This window comes from Ooceraea biroi, chromosome 11 (assembly GCF_003672135.1).
Source record: "Ooceraea biroi isolate clonal line C1 chromosome 11, Obir_v5.4, whole genome shotgun sequence".
In the NCBI taxonomy this organism is placed as follows: Eukaryota; Metazoa; Arthropoda; class Insecta; order Hymenoptera; family Formicidae; genus Ooceraea; species Ooceraea biroi.
Window position 1 is genome coordinate 1,387,715 of NC_039516.1, and position 22,095 is coordinate 1,409,809.

The 22,095-nt window shown below is 43.5% G+C and overlaps 1 protein-coding gene across 4 annotated transcripts in view; it reads right to left on the bottom strand.

Annotated features, from left to right (window-relative positions):
• Positions 1-72: 72 nt before the first annotated feature.
• The window catches only part of LOC105274520 (AT-rich interactive domain-containing protein 2), a 37,685-nt gene continuing 15,662 nt past the window's right edge, over positions 73-22,095 (bottom strand). The window contains exons 3-17 of one of the 4 annotated variants that reach the window (XM_020034521.2): positions 18,297-18,394; positions 16,186-16,337; positions 10,263-10,738; positions 9,651-10,168; positions 9,106-9,500; positions 8,782-9,001; positions 8,268-8,679; positions 7,296-7,613; positions 6,424-6,630; positions 4,412-6,348; positions 4,109-4,268; positions 3,836-3,994; positions 3,473-3,553; positions 2,576-2,667; positions 73-2,492 (exon numbers count right to left, since the gene is read on the bottom strand). In XM_020034521.2, coding sequence (XP_019890080.1) covers positions 2,369-2,492; positions 2,576-2,667; positions 3,473-3,553; positions 3,836-3,994; positions 4,109-4,268; positions 4,412-6,348; positions 6,424-6,630; positions 7,296-7,613; positions 8,268-8,679; positions 8,782-9,001; positions 9,106-9,500; positions 9,651-10,168; positions 10,263-10,738; positions 16,186-16,337; positions 18,297-18,394 — 5,349 coding nt within the window. In that variant the 3' untranslated portion in view covers positions 73-2,368. The remainder of the gene's footprint in view (positions 2,493-2,575; positions 2,668-3,472; positions 3,554-3,835; positions 3,995-4,108; positions 4,269-4,411; positions 6,349-6,423; positions 6,631-7,295; positions 7,614-8,267; positions 8,680-8,781; positions 9,002-9,105; positions 9,501-9,650; positions 10,169-10,262; positions 10,739-16,185; positions 16,338-18,296; positions 18,395-22,095) is intronic. The other 3 variants (XM_020034523.2, XM_020034522.2, XM_020034524.2) reach the window with 3 other exon arrangements.

Genomic DNA, 22,095 nt, shown 5'->3' on the forward strand with positions numbered 1-22,095 from the left:
AAACTAGGTAATTACAAATAATAAAAATAAAAAGCCTCTCACAAGATTTCATCCTCCTAAACGTTCAGCTATTAAACTTGTTTTTATATATTTATATATAAAATACATAATAGAGGCTCGCGCACAGGATCCATTATCATACTTTTATGTCTATCCTTAAACGGCCGTTTTGTGTAATATAGACGAGACCGTTTCTCAGTATTTTTTTCGCCGAACCAGTTAAATAATTACAAAAATCCATTCCTTGCAACTTCTATGTCTTGTCACAATCTATTATAATACAAGAATCTTTTACTTTGTTTCTCTTAGACGCGTTAAACTTACGATATTAAGAAATTTACACAGAGGTTTTAACATCGTGAATGAAATACAGGTATTATGTACAACAAGTATGTATATTGTATATATAAGTTTAAATGTATGCATAGGTGTGTGCTGTGTGTGTGTAGTTTGTTTGTGTTTGTATGCGAATATGATCGACTTACTCTTACTCTTTTATGCGATGTACTGGTGTTTCAAGAAACTCAGTAAATGATAAATGCAACCTATGCCGTTCGCGCAGTAGTGACGTCCGAGAACATAAAACACTTGTCACTCTAACGCTTTATCGTTTTATTATAAAGGAAATAAATATTCAGCTATCCGATCACATTAAGCTATCCAATAAAATGAAAATGGCGGAAGTGTTTTTTTTTAAATTGATTTAGCTTGATGTAAAATTCAACGAAAATAATTATTTCCTTGATGCTTGTGATATTCTGATTTTACATACGTTACATGATACAAAAAGATCTCGTTTTCTTACAAAAAGAAATTTTCCATGCATCTTTCGTACAGAATTATTTTTTATATAATGTTCCGTATAATTCAGTTATAAAGTCAAACGATGTTCGAGTATTATGCCAAGGGACAACTTTGTCATTATGCGTTGCAAAAACGTTGCATTCCATGCAATGTTATAATAAATTAACGTCTACTGCTGCATTAATCCGTGTCAAGCGTTATGTTCAATCAAGACGTCTGAAGCATGATACGTTTCATCACTCCACCAAGCTGCCACGAAAATTTAAATAGAAAATTATTAAATAGAGTGTTATACAATTTTTAATTGTACAAGTTATAGATATCAAAGAGAGCGACTGAGAAATTTTGGGTAGAGTTGAAACAAACGAGAAATCCGATATTGTTATTCGCAATTTAATGTTAGGCCTGTTAAAAACTCAGGTGTGACAACGGACGTTCGTTCGATAAAAAATTTGCTTAACTTGGTAACTCGTTAATTTGTCAATAAGCGAATCATATGTTTCTGCTGGTTTCGGGATGATATTTTGTAAAGTGCTCTTTGATTGGAAATCACGCTAATGACAAAGTCATTTCGTAAATGAACCTGTCGAACGATATGCCATGTTACTTGACGAGCGATAAAAAATTTTTCCCTAAGTATCCTGACACATTGCAGAAGTCGAATGGCTAGGAGTCATCGAGCTAAAACTGATCTAAACTAGACGTCATTAGACATTTACGCAGTGATATGAATGTTCTGCTGTAATGACGAACTCGCTAGCATGTACTGTTATATCATACTAATTTCTGACAATAATTAGATTAGTTAATGAAAACAAAGAGAGACAATAATATAGCCATGTAATTGCAATACGCAATTATAAGCAAACCATAAATTCTTAACAAATACATTTCATAAAAAGATTTCGTTTCTTTTCTTTACATTCTAAATCCTTGGTGATTTACGAAAAAAAACATACAATAATAATTAATTAATGTACTAGAATAATAATATAATATTAATAATAATATATCGATTATAATTAATTATAACGTCCATAAAGTATTTTCTTCGTCCATTTTTGTACACGTTTACTAAAAACACTTTTCCACATTTCTTGTTGAGAAAATAAATATTAATATTAAATCTGAAGTATTCTCTCTCGCTCTCGCTCTCGCTCTCTCTCACTCTCGCTCTCGTTCGCTCTTCCTCACGCTTCCTTCCTCTCTCTCTCCCTCTCTCACAAACACATTATCACCTTTCCGCGTCATTTCAACTACTGTCTTTGTTTTTCGTGTTTCACTAGTTACAGTTTACATTATAATCTAAATTGGCAAAGTGACTTGCCTAGTAAGTTTATAGGCCTCTTTCTTTTTTTTATATATATGGAACATTTATCCCCGTTATCGTTTAATCCCAATTCTTCGGATCGCGCGGCACACGCATGTGTCCATGCGTGTGCACCAGCACAGCAAGTGATTACAAACTTATACGTTCGTTTCTTCACGCCATTTAATTCGAAATAACGTAAATTGATCGCTGCTCGCAAGATTAGAAGAGCATTTAGAGGCCTGATTCAAGAGGTCACCTATGATGGCTACTGCTACTCTGGTCGTTCATGTCATACAGAACTTGTGCGATCGTCCTCGATGATTCGACATTGCTTAACGCCACACCTGCCAAATGGGGCTCGTATGCTCTAAGGTGCCTGCAAATAATTTATCAATGGTATTCAACGATTTGTCGACACCCCGACCATAATATTGCACAACGAAATGAGAGGAAACTTACCGTCTACCGTGTGTTGAATATATGACTAGGTTCCTAAGAATGAGAGCTGCCGTTAGGCGAATACTTTTGGTCACCGGACCTTCGTTGTCATCCTGCAAAATAAAGAGACACGTTTAAACACGCGATTGACCATTAACGCGCACGTTTCTTCTCTCTTATGCACAGACAGCTGATATATAATGAACGAAATCACAAATCTTCCAATGCTAAAAGAAAGTCTACTATGAAAAATGCATGGGCATGGGTACGTAACGTCAAGGTGTTTAAAATCGTCGTTCTACGAATGCGTTATGGATATTAATGTATTAATGTATAAGAAGCGATTTCTCGACGAAACTGCCGTTCGTCCGTCTTGAACAGTCGCAGATGGGATTTTGTGTATCATGTCATAAGTGGCGGCTGATCATATCCTTGCGTCTCAAGCGATATTATGACACAATAGTGCGCGCGTGCGCGCGTGCACACACATACACACATACACAAATGTCTTTCAAAAGGGAAAAAAGGGGAAACAAGGATGGCACATGTTTGGATCTACATCTACTTGATAAGTACATCTAGCACACTACTATTCAACAAGGTACGAATTTGGTTCTAGATTATTACACTAGCGAAACGGACACTGTGCTAATGCACCTCCTAACATGTACGTGTTGTAAATTGGACATCTGTGAGGCTAAATGCTGAGAGGCTAATAGACGTAACGTTGAAATAAAAGTAAAAACAGAAAAACAACATGCTACAACAACAAACGAGGGATAAGACAAGATGAGGGATACTGTGATATGGTGTGCGAGAACAGAAATAAAAAAAAGCACAAAGAGGCGACGAAAAGGCAGCACACAGGGGTTGTGGCTGTATCGTGATTTTTCTTTTCAACTCTGAACACATTTTTACCTGTTCTGGTGGAGGATTTTGCCCAGGTCTGGGGGAAGAAGAGCTTGAAGTGGCTGCAGCGGGCTTGGTCGGCCTCTGCTGCTTTGCCAAGAGAGAATAAGAAATTTCGTTAAATTAGCAGCTGCTTTCAAGATTCAGCAGAATCAAAACTGTCAGGGAGATTTTAGAATCGGCTTGATATTATCAATGTAGCAGAGAGGTAACGGAGACGTGTGTATCAGAAGATATGTAATATCATAAATTTGTGTATTGACGTGTAGTATGTATATATCGATCTATCATCGTAGGAAGAGTTTGCCTTCAATTGAACTCCACGGCACGTGTAAAATATACAGTTTGCTTCGATCTTTGATTGAAACTTACCATCAGTTCCTTCGGATTAACAAACTCCAAAGCGTGCCGTTTGATGGCATGGAATGCGGCATTGGGTGCATATCCGGGATGATGCGGAGTCGCGGGAGTGGACGTGGAAACTTCAGTTTTGCCCGTTACCGTCAATTGTTTCCTCCTCATCGACATTGTCTGTAGGGGAGAAAAAATTGCGAATATAAAATTCGCGCCGTGCACACATCACAAGATGATTTCCAGAAATCAGTAAAGATTAATGTAGGCGATAAAGCTTATCAGATTACTTACGTCCGCATTACAGTGCCTATCGTACAGATGCGTCATTAACGAGAATCTGCGCCTCTTGAGCGCGTCACAACTCGCCCATAAACACAGTATCTCTTCACCATCAGTTGGACAGTGAGCCTCGCAAACGTGAAGGTAGACCTCGTGCGGTGTTTTAAATTGTCTGCAATCATTCGAAATATCCATCCATCATTGATCCGTTTCGTAGATGACTATGTTTTACCAAACGTGTTCTCTCTTTTTTTTATTTATGGTACGAGAAATCGCTCAATCAAAATTATTCAACAACGATTCTTTACGACTTACCTAAGACAGCCCCGCCATTCACACAGATAGGCGTTGGGATCGATTTTGATCGTAATGGTTTTGGTTTCCTGCAACGGCTGTTGACTCGTGGAGGGTTTCGACTCGGGCTCGGTGGAAGTCGAGGAGCTTACTGTCTTCACGATCTTCGTAGCGGGCGATGGCTTAGCAGCGGACACGCCATGAGTAGCCGCTGCCTGGTGTGGCGTCGTCGGTCTCGTGGGCGGCGGCGTCGATGCCGGGGTGGGCGTTACCACCCTGGACGGCATGCTTGTCGACACCGGGGTTTGTTGGGCCATTGCCGGGATTGTGACGGTTACGGTGCTCGGATTGCCCGTCTGCGCTACCGAGCTGTTAACTATAATGGAGGTTTGCGGAATAGTGGCGGATGTGGGAACGAGGGGCGGAGGGATGTTACCGAGTGCTGGACTCTGCAAAATTGGTCGCGGCACTTGCGTCACGACTACCTGCTGGCCCTGCGGCGTCACCGCCACCATCTTCTGCGGTGTCGGCTGCGTGGCAGCTTGCGGCTGCAGTATGATAATTGTCTTGGTGCCGGTTCCCTGTTGCTGCGTCGTCTGCGCCACGAGGACGGTCTGCGCTTGTCCTTGCACCAAAGCGGTCTGCGGCTGTGCCAAAACGTAATTTTGACCGGGCACACCGCCCGACACCACATACTGTAACTGTCCACCCGCGCTTTGCTGGAGCAGGACCTGCGGTTGTGGTGGCGGCGGTCTACCTTTAACCGACGTAGTAGGAATGATCATCTGATTGTTCGACGGAATCGCCTGCTGCACGACTATCTGCCTAGGCGTCGCCACTATGAGTTGCTGCTGCTGTTGCTGCGGCTGTGGCGGTGGCTGTGACATCTGAGTGATCTGATTGATGAATATGTGAGGCTCTTCCTTGATGTGCAGAGCGGGTGGATCCTCCTTCACGAGGAGCGCCGTCGTGTCCGTTTTCACGTGAAGAGGTGGCGGAGGCGGAGGAGGAGGCGGAGGAGGAGCTGCCACGACTACTTCTTCTTTTATCGTGTCCTTGTTCACGTTCATTTGCTCGTCGAGATCCGTCTCGTCCTCTATGCAGTCCGCGGCTAAGGCGGCGTAAAGATTCGCCGCCGTGGAGGAAACAGTCACTTTCTCGCTGTCCTTGTCATCGTCCTCGGATTTTATACTCGACACTGTGGATTCCGCCGTGGTCGAATCGACCGCCGGATCAGGTGATATCGTGCCGTTGGAATACTTCGGTTTTTTGATCTCCAGTTCGTCCGATTCGCTGGCGGATCTCTTGATCCCTCGCGGCGCCTCAATCAAAGTGTCCTCGGATACTTCATTTTGTATAACGTTGCCACTCTCCACCTCGGACTTTATCTTCAGTTCAGCGGGGGATTCCTTCAATACTTTCTTGATGTGATTCTCCACGAGGTCCATCTCCTTCTCGTTGATCGAATTTTTGCCGAGCACGCCGTTCAGAATCGGTTCCTTGTCGACCTTCCTCTCCAACAGGTCCACCAGCATCATGCTCTGCAACGGCTTCTCCTTCGAACTCACGCTCGACGAATCCTTGGACGAGCCATCCTCCTGCGCGTCAATGTCCATGTTGTTACTCGCCGGCGCGCCATTCAGTAGAATACCCTCGAAACTCGTCAGCATGTTCTCCTCTTCGACGCCGACGCCGGAACAGTCCCTGCTACCACCGATGCCACTACTCGACGCTAAAGAATTGTTGGTGGAATCCGAGTCTTCGGCGATGGAAGTGCATGTCGTACGCTGATTCGTTTTGTTCGGTGTTGCGGTGGCGACATTGACCGATGTCGTCAAAGGCGGACGGCAGACCTTCGCCGGTGAGAAGGATATGTGGTTTTCGGTCGAATTCACCATCACCGTAGTAGTGGTAGACGCGACGATTTGATTGACATTGTCGTTATCGTTTACTTCAGTCTGTGACAAACGAAATGCGTGATACAACTCCGCGAATTCGTTCATGCATGTGAAATCTGATGACGATCTACCTACCTTCTCGCAGTTATTAGTCAGAATGAATTTGGCTCCATTGAGCCTTTGTATTTTTTTGGCAGGAATGGGTGCGATTGCCGGTTTCTGCTTGGTATTCACAGGTGTCTTTGGGAGTATCGTGGCTGGAGTGGCTGCAGGTGCAGCGGGTTGCATAACACCCATCATCTGCTGCTGCAGTAACCTTTGCTGTTGCTGACGCTGGGCGACCTAAGAAACGTCCGTGATAATATTAATCAGGAAAAATAAATCTTTTGTATTCCTTTGTTATAATTATTATGTCTCACTGTACGAGTTCATTGACTTTATCATCTCAGAAAAGAAACATCGAATTCAACAAAAAAACCATGCTATTGTTAGTACTTAACTGTTACAAGTACTTTCATTTTCAAAAATTTCAATGTATAACACTCGGTTAAAAATGTTGCTATTAGCTCTTTCATCGTAATATGTTTGCCGAAAAGGAAAGAGGAGTGAAGGACATTCTGGTCTGCGTTGTTGGTTCGAGAAGAAACAAGAAAACGTAACAAAAGTCTGAATATACATTAGCCGACACTACATCATAAGCACAGATATTTTGACAAGTAATACTAAAAACTGAAAACAACAAAACGTAAATGCATATACCCATTCATATAGTGATCTTTTCTCATCGGAAAATATAACTCTAGACAATATCACCTATTTATCATTTAATGAAACTCTTCGGAATAAGGCGTTAACGTATTCTCCTATATATTACTCGTACAACGCAATTGTCATTAAAATATTAAAAGAGACAAAAACCAATTCTCATGATTTCAATTTAGCAAAAGTAAAAGAAATACCAAAAAAAAGACAATCTACTTATTGTTAATATACAACAGCAATGATACCTGGTTGCTGGTTATTAGCTGGTTGGCACTGATGCTGGATGCGATGCTAGCAGTAGTGTTTGTTACGCAGGCAGTAGGGGTAGACACACAAGTCGCAGCAGCACTGGGCATGCAGTCGCTGCTGACTGTTACCTTAGTAGCCAACAGGCTTTTTATTATGGAACTCGATGTAGTGCCACTTCGGTTATCTTCCTTAGCGACTACCTGGACACTTTGCGACTGTTGCTGCGGCTGCGGTTGCGGCTGCGGTGATTGCTGCGACATTTGGGAGCCGCTCGCTAGCAACGCTTGGCTCAGATGCGGATGCGATACTGATACCTAATCGACAAGGAGGCAACATAGAAATTTCAACCACCACAGCGGATATCAGCTTCGGAAAGTATGTCTTAAGCGTTTGCATAAATACATGCTGCGACATATCTCGTACATTGTAGCGACTGACTCTCATTCGCGCGTACGAAAGAAGCGTTTGGCAAGCGTAAATCATGGATGATACAATGACTCTGATCATTATTTCTTATACAACCGCGTAGCGTAATTGTAAAGAGAAAGTATGACGTAAACGTCCTAGAAAAGTTTTAATCCCTTATATGTATATATGATAGCGTTACAATATAGTAGATATAGCGAATAATCGAAAATGTCGCAAAAATAAGACAAAAATTACTCTTACAATTGTTCTGCTCGTGATTGATCTACGGTATCCCGGTATCATAGAGCTAGGTTGAAGATTCACGAGGCATGCAAGGAAACTCACACTCCTGTGTTACGAAGAAGTGATTCTAGCTCGTGTTAAAAGGGAAAATCAACATTAAGTATAGCAATATGAAGCTTCAAGACAATCAAAGTGAGAACCAAGGTTACAAACGAGAACGGCAGAGAACGGTACAGAGAGAGAGAGAGAGAGAGAGAGAGAGAGAGTGAGAAAGAGAAAGAGAGAAAGAAAGAGAGAGAGTTAGGACTCGGACCCACCTGACTTTTAGAATCAACCTTGGTCACTGGATTTTGGGACTGACTCGAGGTGTTGTTGGACGGGGGTTTCGGCGGAGCAGACAACTGAGCCTTAAGGATGGGGGATGCGGGGGTGAGGAGTGTCGTCGTTTGCGTCCCGGACGACGCGGCGGGACTATCAACCTGGGGGGCAGCCGTGCTATCGGGTGCGGGACTTATAGTCTTGATTGTACGCTGTTGAACGGGAAGCACCTTTACTGGAGTAGCGTTGATCGCCGGAATTGGAGGCGTATTAGTCGCGACCGCAGCGGTGGTTTGGCTCGGATAAGTAATCGGCGCGGGTGTGGCTCGTACTCGGATGCCTTCGTAATACTGCGTACCGGTATTTTCGCCCTTCAATGGATTCGGCCCCACGATACTGCCGAAAACGGATCTGTAACACGCGAGAAACACAGAATGTATCAAGTGATCAAAGCAATCAAGTATCATCGCTGGTATCGTCGGTGATATAATTTATATCTCTCGGAGCAATCACCTGACGCATCTCGGAAAGTGTAGCGGCGCTATCACGCCCCGTCTGCCAATCTTTGTGCAGTACCCGAGATACTTTTTGTACAACTCTTCCTGCTCGATTCGTACACCGGGAACGAGTTCGAAAGTCGCTTTCACCCAACCTAGGGCAAATTGCTCGTTCTCCTGGATGATCTGCTGATGCGCGTTCTGCTGTTGGATCGCGTTCGCCGTCTCTGCTGCTTCTAAACGTAAAAATACGAAAACAGAAATGTCAACGTAAAAGGAACGTAATCGTAAAGTTTAATCTGAAAAAGAAAACGAAGTGGGAATGACCCAGGGTACGTACTGTGCGTTGTCGACTTGGCTGACGTCGCGGCCGGAGTCGTAGGTCGTGAAGACGCCGGACTGGCAGGTGCTGGCGTCGCGGTGATTGTCGCCGGGGTAGATGGGGTAGACGCGGGCGTCACCGTCGTGACTGGTGCGGCGGGAGTGACAGGGGCGGCGCCCTGTCCTGCAGTATTCTGTTGTGCCGCCACTGTGGATACCGTTTCGACCACTCGCATAAGAATACAGGCCTTCGGCCCGTAACTCTGCGCTTCCACGGTAACGAGGGCAACCAATGTGTCGATGGCACCGCGCACCCGCGCGACGCTCGTGCACGGTCTCTCACCCAGTGACGTTAAAGCGTACAAGCATTCTAAGGTATATACTAAGAGGGCTATGTCACTCAGGGCCAGAAATCTACAAGCAAGAATAATACTTTGCATTTCATGTGAAGATTGATCGTAAATGAATAATTAACAGATTATTTCTCTCAATTGACGAATTTGGATTTCCATAATTTTTAGCAGTTAAACTCATTGAGTGTCTTCCGAGAGTGTCTTTACTCACCTGCATATAAGTTCATACACATTATCCGCTAAACCGAACGTGACGATCTCCTCATTGCTGTCCTGCTGGCTGATCTTGTTGAGCACCTCTAGACAGGACATAACGATAAACCTGTCTTGAGACTCGATTCCTTTAGCCACACACGACAACACGACGTCCGTTATCCTCTCGCCAGCTTCCTTCAGGATAATTTCGTTCGCTACGTTTCCTAGCAAATCGAAGCCGAGCTGGTGCAGATTGCTCCACCTTGCTCTCACGCAGAGCAGTACGAATCGCAGGAAACATCGATTGTGGCCTAGTACTGTCGCGTTCTCCGACGTGAAGCTGAGGTTTCGCAGGATCGATGCGATCTGCAGTACGCGCTGTCCATATGGATCCTGCGTACCTAACGTTCGACCGACGCAAAACAGATCTTTGTCCTCTTCCTCGAACTTGATGGAATTTTGATTCTGATCTCTCAAACTATCGTCCGAGGCGTGCGAAGCGAGCGGATCCAAGCGTGTACAATCCGGAAGTATCTGAAATCAAGTGAACGACGTTTACGATCTGCGGAAGGCAATCTGCAGAAAATTTTGCAACAAATTTATATTTTTAATTTGAAAGGCGCCTTACCCCTTCGACGTCAATCAGCGTCGTTGTTTCCTCGTTCTCCGTCGTTGCCGCAGCGGCGCCTTGCTTACTCTGCTTCTCTTTCTCCAAGGTCTTCCGCCTGGAGAACGTCGACAAACTGCTAGGTGGTTTCTTCATAAAGGTCCTCTCGTTCGTGAGGTCTATCACGTCCTGGCAGTCGAGCACGTCCGACCAGAAAGAGTTGATCGAGTAGTTACGGACGCGCGAGTACACTTCGATGAAGAGTTGCCGTGTGCCAGGCGAGTCGAAGACGCCGGCGTGCGCTAGAAGGATGTTCACTAGCCGAGGATACTTGTCGAGCCGTAGGGTATGCTTGCCCTCGTTTGATAGGAGAGTGCAAACATTAATGGCAAAGTCCTGCTCGTTCGGTAACGGTGATAGGAGTGACAGTGCAAGCTTGTCGTAATTCGAAGGCTTGTAAAGATCCGACGAAAGCCCGTTGTAATCGCGCAGAGACTCTGAAAGGAAAAGCAAAAATTCATTATTATATTTATTGAAAATTCATTTGTTTCACGATTTCTGTAGAAATTCTGTAATTCTTGATAATTTGTAACTATGTAGACGCAGAGATTATGCTTCGTACGTCGTACCCAGCTTGAAATCTCCGACAGTTGTAACATACAACGTACATACAAATTTGTCGCGACTAGTTAAAATAACTAAAGCGTAGCAGTGCCTTTCTCCGACTGTACTAAAACGTGTATATGCGGAAAGTATTCAAAAAAGTCTATGTAACATGGAATATAATACGTACAAATCGCTTAGTACTAAAAGACAATAATTCATGAAATTTTCAAGGAAAGGATAAAATAGTTGAAACGCTTTCTAGTGATCAGCATTGCAAATACCGTTTCAACATAAATCGATAGAACGAGTAAGTAAATGAAAGAAAGTTATTAGTTATATACAGATTCTCGGAGTTTTCGTTTCTCCCGTAAAATGTTGAGACTGATAAAATCAGTCCACGAATCCGTACTTTATCGGTTAAATTGGTACGTCGCGTGCGCTTTGGCACGCCTTTCGGTGAACATTTATACGTATCAAATGCGATAATTACAAAATCTTTTTTTTCCTCCACGAGCATGATGCTTTATCGTTGCGAGAACGACTTGTACCTCGTAATTGTCATCGTCAGAATTGTCACGCGGCCAATCTCACCCTGGCACGCTTGAAGACAGTTCATTGAGGCAGGTCATGGCTGATGCAATAAGAAAGTAATACTAGCACCACGACGATAGTGCATCGGTTGGGAAGTTAGTGAAGAAGCTTTATATAGTCTCACGATGGGAAATATCGATCCTGTATCAAGAAATGTATAATATTTAAAAAGATTGCATTATTTATCTAAGGAAATTGATACTTCACAGTTATATTTGCATCTATCTATAGATGATGTGTAACAAAGATAAGCGAAATATAGAAATAGACGTGTATCATGCAAAAGAGACTTGACACGAATCATTAAAACAAACTTTAAATTCGAGTAAGACGCGCTGTGTACGTTAAAAGGAAAAATTATTTATTCATTTATATAGCTGTTTTACACATTGGGAGTGTAATATAGCACAATCGATGATAAAGAGGATAAATCCGTGTGCTTATGTGTATGTCCCAAAATGAATGAGTTTTATTCGCCAAGGAGCTTCTGCGAGATGTATTGAGAGCTCCAACCATGAATACACGGGAATATATACTGTGCGTATACAACGCAACGTTATCACGGATCGCGGTAATCTTTTCGGCCGCAAAACCGCGATCAATATCGCGTCCCAGGAGAAGTGTCGAGTTTCGCCGGAAACAGGAGAGGGGAACACAAACTGGCAACCGGTAACCGACGGACAGAAGAAAGGAGACGCGGAGGAGAACAGAAAGGAGAAGGGCTCGAAGAAGCTAGGGGCTCGTTAGTAAAATCATGGCTCGTCTACGATATTACAAAGTAGTGAGTATCGATTTCAAGTTGAACACCTTGGTTTCCACAGCTTAATAAAGTACTGCTTTATTGCTTGAGTGTGATAAATAAACGAAAACTTCGCTACTGCTTATACACTTTTATCTGTTTTTCTTCAATTTGTATTACGCATTTCGAAAATATACCAACAATGGGATAGATTACATAAGATAAATATCTCCTCAACTTTTCAATTAATATATCCATTTCAAGCATTGTTGCTCTATTTTGACCATTAATTTCTCTATATTTAAAAATTTCTTTGAAATTATTTGTTGCGAATATCGCCAGTTTTATGAGGCAAAAAAAAGAAAGAAAAGATCACGTCAGATCTGTAATTCGTTAACACTGCCTGTGAAATGCAATTGATTCGCATGTTAACAAATGCTAACGGAGCTATTTATAGCCCGCTGCCAAGCTAGGAATAAAAACAACACGCGGCTGACGCACTGTCACCGCATGTCATTGTGTTTCCTCGGCGTTCGATCAATCCGATTCTACCACCCGCGTCAATATCAAGCGGTTCTATGATTAAATACCGATAAATAAGCGATACGCAGTGGCAATCGATTCCCACTTGTGACCATCGAAGCAAGCCTCAACCGAGGTATTACCCCGCTATGCGTATTGCACACGTCAATCGATAAATAAATACTACAAAGACTTCCAGTTTGTTCGGGGCGTACTTTGCCATTTAGGAATAAGTAAATTTTGTGCAAAGCACTTGCGCGTGTCATCAAAGTAATTTTATTCTCATCTGTTAGTAAAGGGAGTGAAATAATTTTCGATTCGAGCGCAGATGATATTCGGCGGGGCGAAACAGGCATCGCGCGGACCACGCATGTTAATTGGCATTGCAGCACAGTCTGCTGACAAACGCGTAACGAGACGAGGCGCGCGCAGTGCGGCGGAATGCGCGTCGATGCGCCGGTGGCACGCGGTAGCCCAGACGTCGTCGCGTCAATCGTCGCGACGTCCCGCGTCCGCGAATGAAAAAAGATTCGCGGCTGGGACTTGTCAGGAATCCAGCTCCGACTCTGCCTCGTAATTGTCAAATCGTCAAATAAATGACAGATATCTTTGAACGATATTCGTGACACGGAATCGCTATCATGCTGACAATGTTCGAAGTCAACCGTCAAACCAACAAACCGTCGACAACCTCTTCTTTTTGAAATGACCATCCCTAATCTGGCACACGGCACAGCCGGGATCGCGGGTGAGCTCGAGTCGCGGCGAACATCACGCAAGCGCGGCATTATACCGGGACGATCAAGAACCGACGGAACACTTATCCCCGCAAACGCTTATTGATTGTGACGCGCGCCTCGCCTCGCATCCTGTCTCGCTCTCGCGCCGTTTCCTTTTCCCCGCTGACTCTCTTCGGTTCTTTTCTTTCACACGTGCAATGGCACGCACGTGTTAACTTGTATAGTTGAGATTTCAACGTGATTTTAAACATCTTAATAACTTGTATCCCATTACTTTCCCACGGGTTTCCCCTCTTTTCGTTTACTGTGTCTCACTCGATAACAAGAAATCTGCAGAATCTTTCGCAGCAGATGGAAAGTTACCCGGAAAGTTAGAAGTACAGATTTAAGGAAATGCCATGTGTATCGTAAAACGAAAATCGCGTATATACCAAAGAAACTAGAATGGGAATTTAATGGCCACGCATCGCGAATACTCGGCGAGCGGTTTAACGCTCACGTGTCACGCGATCCGCGACACGTTCGTGCGCAATGGTCGCGTGTTTGCATATACAAAGCAGCAAGAACAAGACAAAATTTTACGGTACACGCGACGTAGTCGATCGGAATTATACCCCGAGCGGTATCGCGTAGCGTAGCGTACGGTTGATGACGTTGACCTACAGATTTTTTTTACAGATTTACTCCTACAAAATATCGGTCAAATTAGTAACTTTAGTAACGTAGTTAGGAGACGCTACAGTCGAGTTCGAGCATAGACACGCGCGCGATGAAACGCGTGCACGCGTACGTGATTAGACGAGCGATTGTCGCGAGAGGGGGAACGCGAATCGCGATGAAAGACGAAGACAGCTTCCCGTCAGGGCGTCTTTACTGACCCGGTTCCGGCTGGGTATTACACGCGGGAGGAGAAAGAGGGAGGCCGCGGTCGCTCGCGCGACTTGCGCGGAAGCTCACTCGGTTGAGGTCGCGAACTAAGAGAGCTCGACAAAGCAAATTAACAATCGTTACGTACACGTATACGTGCATATCGGTAAGCGTCATTTTCGCACCCCCTCCCCAACAGGCGGATCTCGCACCCTGGGCGATGCGCGCTTCTACACCGCATCCTCCCTACCCTGACATCCAGTTATCCCAGAGATTCCGTGCGGGTCGTTCGACGCACGTAGAGCAAAAGGCTGCCGCATGCGGCGTACGCATGCGCGACGAGTATAGACCCGCGCATTCTGGCAGTCGAACGAGCGAACGCTCGTACAACCAGCGGTGTGCACGATATACATACAATGTTTTTTTCACACATACGCTGCTTCTCCTATTTATACGTATGCACAGTACGTCCCGTTAACGACAATTTTATCTCATAGATGATTCCAGATTGGTTACTCCATCGCGCGAGGCATCAGTAATTTTGGAATTACGAAAGCTTGTCGGGAAATCCCCGACAAGCTTTAGGCAGTCAAGCAAATGGCAAAATGAAATCAGTCGAGATTACGTTTCTTCGATTAATTTCAGGTAGAATTTTGGTTTTGATGGAATATTAGTTTAAATTTTAACGATATCTTTTTCAAGGAAGAATCGATTTCTACATTAACCAATTTGATATTAAAAGTATGGTATTTTGAGACACCCTATGCATACGTTTGTCATGATTATTGCCCATTAAATTATCTTGCACACGCTGCTCGTACGACCCCTCCCACGTTTCCCCCTCCTCTCCTCGTGTGCACAAATGCACTCGCGGCTCCCAGCCAAGCCACCGTCGACTCGCATGTGCGCGCTGCTCCGCTATCTATCTCTATATATCCCTCTCTGGCTCGATAGCTCGCCACCGTTGCTGCTCTCCAAGCGGCAGCACGTCAATAACCCGTTGCTGCCTTGGCCGCGGCACGATACGATATGTACATACGTATCGCATGCGTACGATTAGGCTGCGTTACACCTCGCGTGCGTCTTTCGCGAAAAAGATGAAGCGTCAGCCAAAAGAGGATTATCGCCACGATTTAACGTCCTGACTTAAATATCCCTATGCAAGTATCACGATTAGCAAACGTTACGCACACCAACCAACATATACATGTTACAGCTATCGCATTTGCGTATCGCAAATGTTGAAAATATATTTATCGCATTAAGACAATTCTTTTACTTTCCGCTCTATTAAACGTGCGTAGCAGTAAAGTTCAGATATCTTTTGTGATTAGTAGAAACAGATTTGAGGAGGAAAAATTACGAGAAGATCTGATCGTGCGAGTATTTTTAAGCAGTGCGGTCAGGATGAAACGCGAAACGGACGAGCAAAATATCCAGAAATATAGGCAGAAAAATGACTAACCTAGAGAATTATTGAACCACGACGATTTGTACAAGCAGGGAAAAAGGTGAAAAGAATTAGAGGAGAGGGCTATGTGTGCGCACAATGCGGCAATACAGAGTGAGAAAGAGGAGAACAATGGACGGTGGAAAACGCATTTGAAAGTCGTCCGTGCATGCGAAATGTACCGAGCATAAATTGACAAAAGCGATTTATCGGGCGCACGATTGCGTACACATTCGAAAGATTCGTGTATTTTGTTAAAAGTACCTAAAACATAAGTCTCTCTCTTTCCTGCAAAATAAGAAAATAATACATCGTTTATTGACATTGCGTTTAAATGTTGATGACGTGCGTGGATTTTGGACAAGTTTCAGATCACCAAGTATTAATTAGTATTAATAGCAACTTGGCGCATTAATCACCATGACTCACCTGCAATGTTGTGCTGATGATGATTATAAGTAAGAGGAACAGAGTGAAGTGCCCTAGCCGACCATTTCCGGTGTCTGGAGTCCTCATCGTCGTCGTCAGCCGTCTGTCCATCCTCGCCTAGAAAGTGGACCTTTTCGTATCTGTCCAGATACCTAAAAAATACATAAAACCAGTTATATATGTTTCAATACGTTGCGTAATTCCATCAAGACATTTCGTTCAAACCAAACAAGTTGGATCCCTCATTAACGAATCACAAAAATGTTTTAACTGAAGCATAAGGAAGAATACTTAGTATACAATTTGAGATAAATATCTTATAATAATAGCAGCAAAGTGCACTATATTAAATCCAACTGAATAGGAATTAACATTGATTGTTGAGAGACCCGAGTTCAAAGAAGTAACCGCATAACAGAGATTAACATCATATCTAGGATCGGTTGACACTCGAGGTCATCACATAGTGCGCAGCTCGAGAATGCACAATTCACGACGACATTTTATTATATATCGAGGACGCAAAGATCTATAAAGGAAACCGTCAAACTTTCTGAAGGCAAACGAGACCAATCAATCAACCAACCAATCAACTGGTCGACCGATCAACCGATTGTCGAAAGTGTCGATGAACTCGCACGATGCTCGCGCGGAAAGGGTAGATGTAAAAGATGAATAGAAAAGAGAAAGAGAGGGGGAGATTCCTGAGGCGATGAGAAGGAGAGAGAGGACATCGAGTCGTGGGTGGGCGAAAGAAAATGGTGGGGGTAGGTGTAGTGGATCCATTCATGCAACCAACGTATAGTGCGGAAGGTGCAGACGCTGGAGAGCAAGCAGCCAGAGCCTGATTGGCCGTTGGCGGGTACGGACTGCTTTGACTACTGCAGCGACGGCGTGTGTGTCAAGTTGTGCTGTTGACTAACAGGGTGGCAATAGACCGATGGATGTCGGAGGTGGATACCGAGGTTGAAACTACGTGACTTCCGAGCAACTATATAACGTTGTGGAAGGATGATGGTGGCTGCACTCAGTAATATGAAATCAAGTCAAACTGAGAACGCTTGACGTTGATTTTAGTGATATACCACCTACTTGTCACCATCTGTCGATTTAAAAGATAAATATTATGTTAAATCAAATATAATTGATTCGTCTAATGGTGCAACCAAACCTAGACACTTTGAGTAAACTCATGATAGACGCTATGTATATGTAATTATGTACTCGGATGTATACTCAGATGCAAGTGTATGACGAAATATGTTTTGTTTACATTTAACTTTGGAACTGAGAGTTCTGTCATGTTTCGATTAAATCTTGCAATCCTAGAAATTATTCCCAACTCTTTGCCTACTTGTAGACTCACTTGAATATCACATTTCAAACGCATCAAGGTGTATCAGCGAATACGTTAAGAGCTCCTAGTTAAAAAGGTATTTAAAATTGAGCACTTGCATTTAAATCTCTAAAATTGAGTTAATCGAAATCATACAATGTTTAAGTTCTATCGTGTCAAAAATGAAGGCACCTTTCCTTGCGATTTACGTTATATGGTTGAGCGTGAAAAGTCGCACGTGGCAATGCTAACGAGACACGGATTTGGTGGCGCGAACGCACTTGATAGCTACACTTGCTAACAAGATTGCAGGATTCGCTTCGGAGAGGGAAAGAGAGCGAAAGCGTTCGTAAGAGAGGGAGGAATTATGAAAGAGAGAGAGAGAGAGAGAGAGAAAGACTCAGGAACCACGTGGTGGCTCTCGTCAGCCAGAGCATGAATGAACGAACGTACGTAGTACGCGATACGGAAAATAGTGGTGGGGCGTAGGGACCAATGCCGATACGCGGTGTTGGCCGTGCGGCAAAACGTTGCTACTCCCTGCCTCTTGCAGACGCTCGTGAACTGCCAGACGCAATGGAACATTGTAGCAAGCGCGACGGGACGGAACGCATCAGACGCGAAGAAAACGCCGTGCTTTCAACCGATCTTTGGAGATGTACGCACTAGCGACACAATCGTCGAGACAGAGCCGTCAAATTCAGTAGATTGCCCTAACGTTCAATAATAATCATATTTCAATATGTATTGGTCAAGTCCCGAAAAACAAACTTACCGAAGATAAATTTGTTTAAGGCCGACCCCGCTATTGATACAACCGCTGGGCAGATGAAACTGTTCACACAACGACGCCCATTCATTTCTGGTATTGACCTGAAATTAATAAAAAAGCATAAGAATTTTTTATAGACAAAGGAGTCTCTGTAAATACGCAAAGATAGTAAAATTAATTAGATTCGGTCGAGCCGCTTGTATAATGCTCCCAAAGTTATTTCCAGCACTTTGGTAGCCCTATCGTTACTTTAAGCTAAACATGATACTTTGAAATCAAGGAAATCTGCGTGCACTTTTACCGTGCCAATATTTTGTGGCCATGTTATTCACTCATTCCTCTTTGCAATAACATCCGAGTTTAAATTTAAATAATTGTTGAGATAAATTCTGTTTTCTCCGTCAAGGGGCCTCTTTCATCGTTTCACTACTCCTTGGAGACATCTCGAGAACTCCTGGTAGCAAAAGCACGCGAGGTAAGGAACAATACGATTGGACATAAATTTCTGGGGCTGTAAGAAAAAATAAACTTTTCCGGTTACGTATCGCGCAAATAAAATTCGTACACGAATGTACATAGTATGTCCATCGGAAAAATCCCATCTTAATTTTATTAACAAATTAAAAGATATTAAAAACAAATAAATTGTGTGATGCTGCATATAAATTCAATCAAGTAAGCTAGATTTCCTTTCATGAAGATCACAAGCCATACGTAAAACCAAAGGAGAGGCGAACAGGCGAGTAAATCAAGATCGGCATTCTGTGGAAATGTTTTTATTGCGCTCGCGTTTATTTATGAGTTACACGCACGAGAGGAATCCGCGTTTCGCTGTTGTATCATCATCGTTTATCGTACATCACATTCCGCGATTATATAAATCAAGTTCGAGTTCCATCCATAATGGAGACACGAGAAATGAATATGCATCAGGTATTGCATCATCGTCATCACACTAAAAGCATTGTTCTGTAGGCGTAAAAGTCTGCAATTTTTTTCCTCGACTTATACCGTCCGATCGCGTGAATCCAGAATTGGCCCCGCGTGGGCCGACACGTGGTTCTACGTGACACGTGACCACGTGCGCCATAGAATCATCAGCGACAGTCCTGCGCTCTCAAAGTGCGCTCTAAGTGGCGACATTGGAGGAGGAACAGCAGGAGGCGGTTGGGGGCGGCGCAGAAGTCGCCGTTCGCAAAATCAGCGAGAGCCGAACATACTGGGTCAGTGCTCCCTGGATCGGCGCCCGTGTCTTCGCTCTATTCTGGTCGCGGTCGTCGTCGCGACGCCCGCGATGAATCGGGAACGTGGCGCCGCGCCGTGGACGACCGCAAACGTCCGGCCGAGCGCGCTGCTCGGTAACCGAATAATAATAGTTGACGAGGAATACGACGTACGGCTTGTGCGACGAGTATTTTCAGAACACGGATGCGATATGTCAATAATTTCGTATCAATGTGAATTATTAACGTTGTATAGATAGAAAATCGATTTTACATGCGAAACGAAATTTTACGGTTGACGATTAGCGAGTCCATTTATATGTATTATAATGCATATTTAAACGATATTCTAGGCTACGAACCTGGATATAGTCTATGTATGTCGCATTCATTTTAAATATCAATCACACGCGAATATACACGCGAATCTATGGGTATATAAATGTATAAAATCTAAAATTTTCGGAGAAATATACTTTACGTGCTTTTTCGCACAGAAATGTTTTCGCGATATTATTAATGTCGCTGTCAGAATTCTAAAAAGCCGATATCCGTAAGGCAGCTCTAATACATAAAACAGAAAGAATCAGACGCTTCGATCCGCTCTCTCGTTAAACCATTCATACCCGTCTCGACTTAATAAAATTCTATCGATCTATGTAGTCGCGAAACGATTTCGCAGATAATTTTCAAATACCTTACGTTAAAAAGCTCTCGAATACAAGCTCGGAAATAACGCATTTACTTCCCGCCCAAGTTCAGTCTGCCGGATGAGTGCGATTAGGTCGGTACCATCGTCGTCACCACGAGGTCGTAATCGCGCGACTTTGCTCGACCTTGCAGCAGCACGAACGTGGAGCAGCGCGCATGCGCGGCGCGGGTCCGTTCCTCGAGAGCGTCGAACGAAGCGTAGTCCACGTGGTTCGGCGGGTTCCGAGGCATACTGCATGATGAAAGTGTCTTCGGTGCCACGTGCTCGTTGGGGTAGGACATGGTCCCTCTCTCTCGCACGTTTGCCCTCTCCCGCCCCTCCTCTCTTGCGACTCGTTCTCTCTCCCCCCACTCCTTTGCCGAACACACGTTGCCGTAACGCTGCGCCTATGATTCTCCTGCGTCTTCCGGCTTTTTCTTCCTTTAGCGCGCGCAGAGCGATCGGAAAGAAACCGACGATCGTAATCGCGGTGCCATTCTTCAATAACTTCAATGCGACAACGAATGAATTGATCAAGCTTGTGTCAATCACGTTTCCACTGTAACGAATGATCGGGCTTCCGTATCGCTCGGTCACCTTTGACACGAATTCATCGATGTCGCATTGACTTTAACTCCAACTTTCAAGCTCTTTTTTATTTTCTTTGAATAATCTCGTTTAAGGGAAATTAATTCTCGAATTGGACTCAGTATCGAGCGAAATTAAGTTTAGGGGTGCTCTGCTCCTGGAGAGATTAACCCTCCTTAGCGTCTCATCGCTCCAACTTGTTCGAGTGATTCATCATTCATTGCGCCACCAAACCATGGAGGATGGCATTAATTCTGGTACCCGCATTTATGTAAGGAAATCCTCGCTCGTGACAGGACTTGTATGGCTCTCCTCACTCGTTGCAAACTACGCGTGCTAATGTATGCGGCGCTCGTTTATGCATAAACACGAGGTGACACAAATTCGCCGCTTCACGTACACGCCTGATTGTACAGCTAGTGTCATTAGAATCTCGGACGGCAACGTTTCCCCGAATGATAGTGTAGTGTACTAATCGCGACATATTATCGCAAACATCACCGCTGAAATATCAAACATACGTTTTTACAACAAGCTGGTTGGAATGGTTCATAGAGACAATTGTGACGATATCGTTATGTAATATCAATGGAAACAAGAGAACAATGAGCTGACTATTAGATTACTACTATTCGATTCTAAATCAAGGATTCCAATCGTTCGTAATCTGATACAATAACATTACATCTCCCTTAGAAATACAATTTACATGTTTATAACATTGTACCAAATACTATGAGCTTATTAGATTGGGATTCCGATACACAAATAATGTTTTCATGTTCTAAAGGAAAACAGAAATAGCTAGCGGTAACATTAATTTTTCTTCTCCCTCAGAATATAAATAAATATTATAGAATGTGAGTATTATAGAACGTTTAACGTTTAACGAAAGAGTACAGTTGAAAATCTTACATTCGTCAATTTGAAAAGAGAATTTAAGAATTTATTCTCTCTTTTCCAACAAGAATATTTTATTACGTAAAATCCGATTACTATCTAACCGTGCAAATGGATCTCTCTTTAATAAAAACAATAGCGAAGCAACGGTCTGAGCATTCATTAATATATCTTGCTGACGATTTAAGAGCTTTATAAAAAATTCGCGCTTTTATACCCCATCAAAATACTATTGAGGACACGTTCCTTAAGTTAACACGTTGAATACAAAGATTAATTCCCTAATTGATTTTGCCACTCAAAGATTACACAGAAACAAAAGATATAATCCCTCTAATAAGTTCGATACGATGATCGATATTTTCCTCGCCGTTTCGATTGAAATAAGTACTGTGCCACG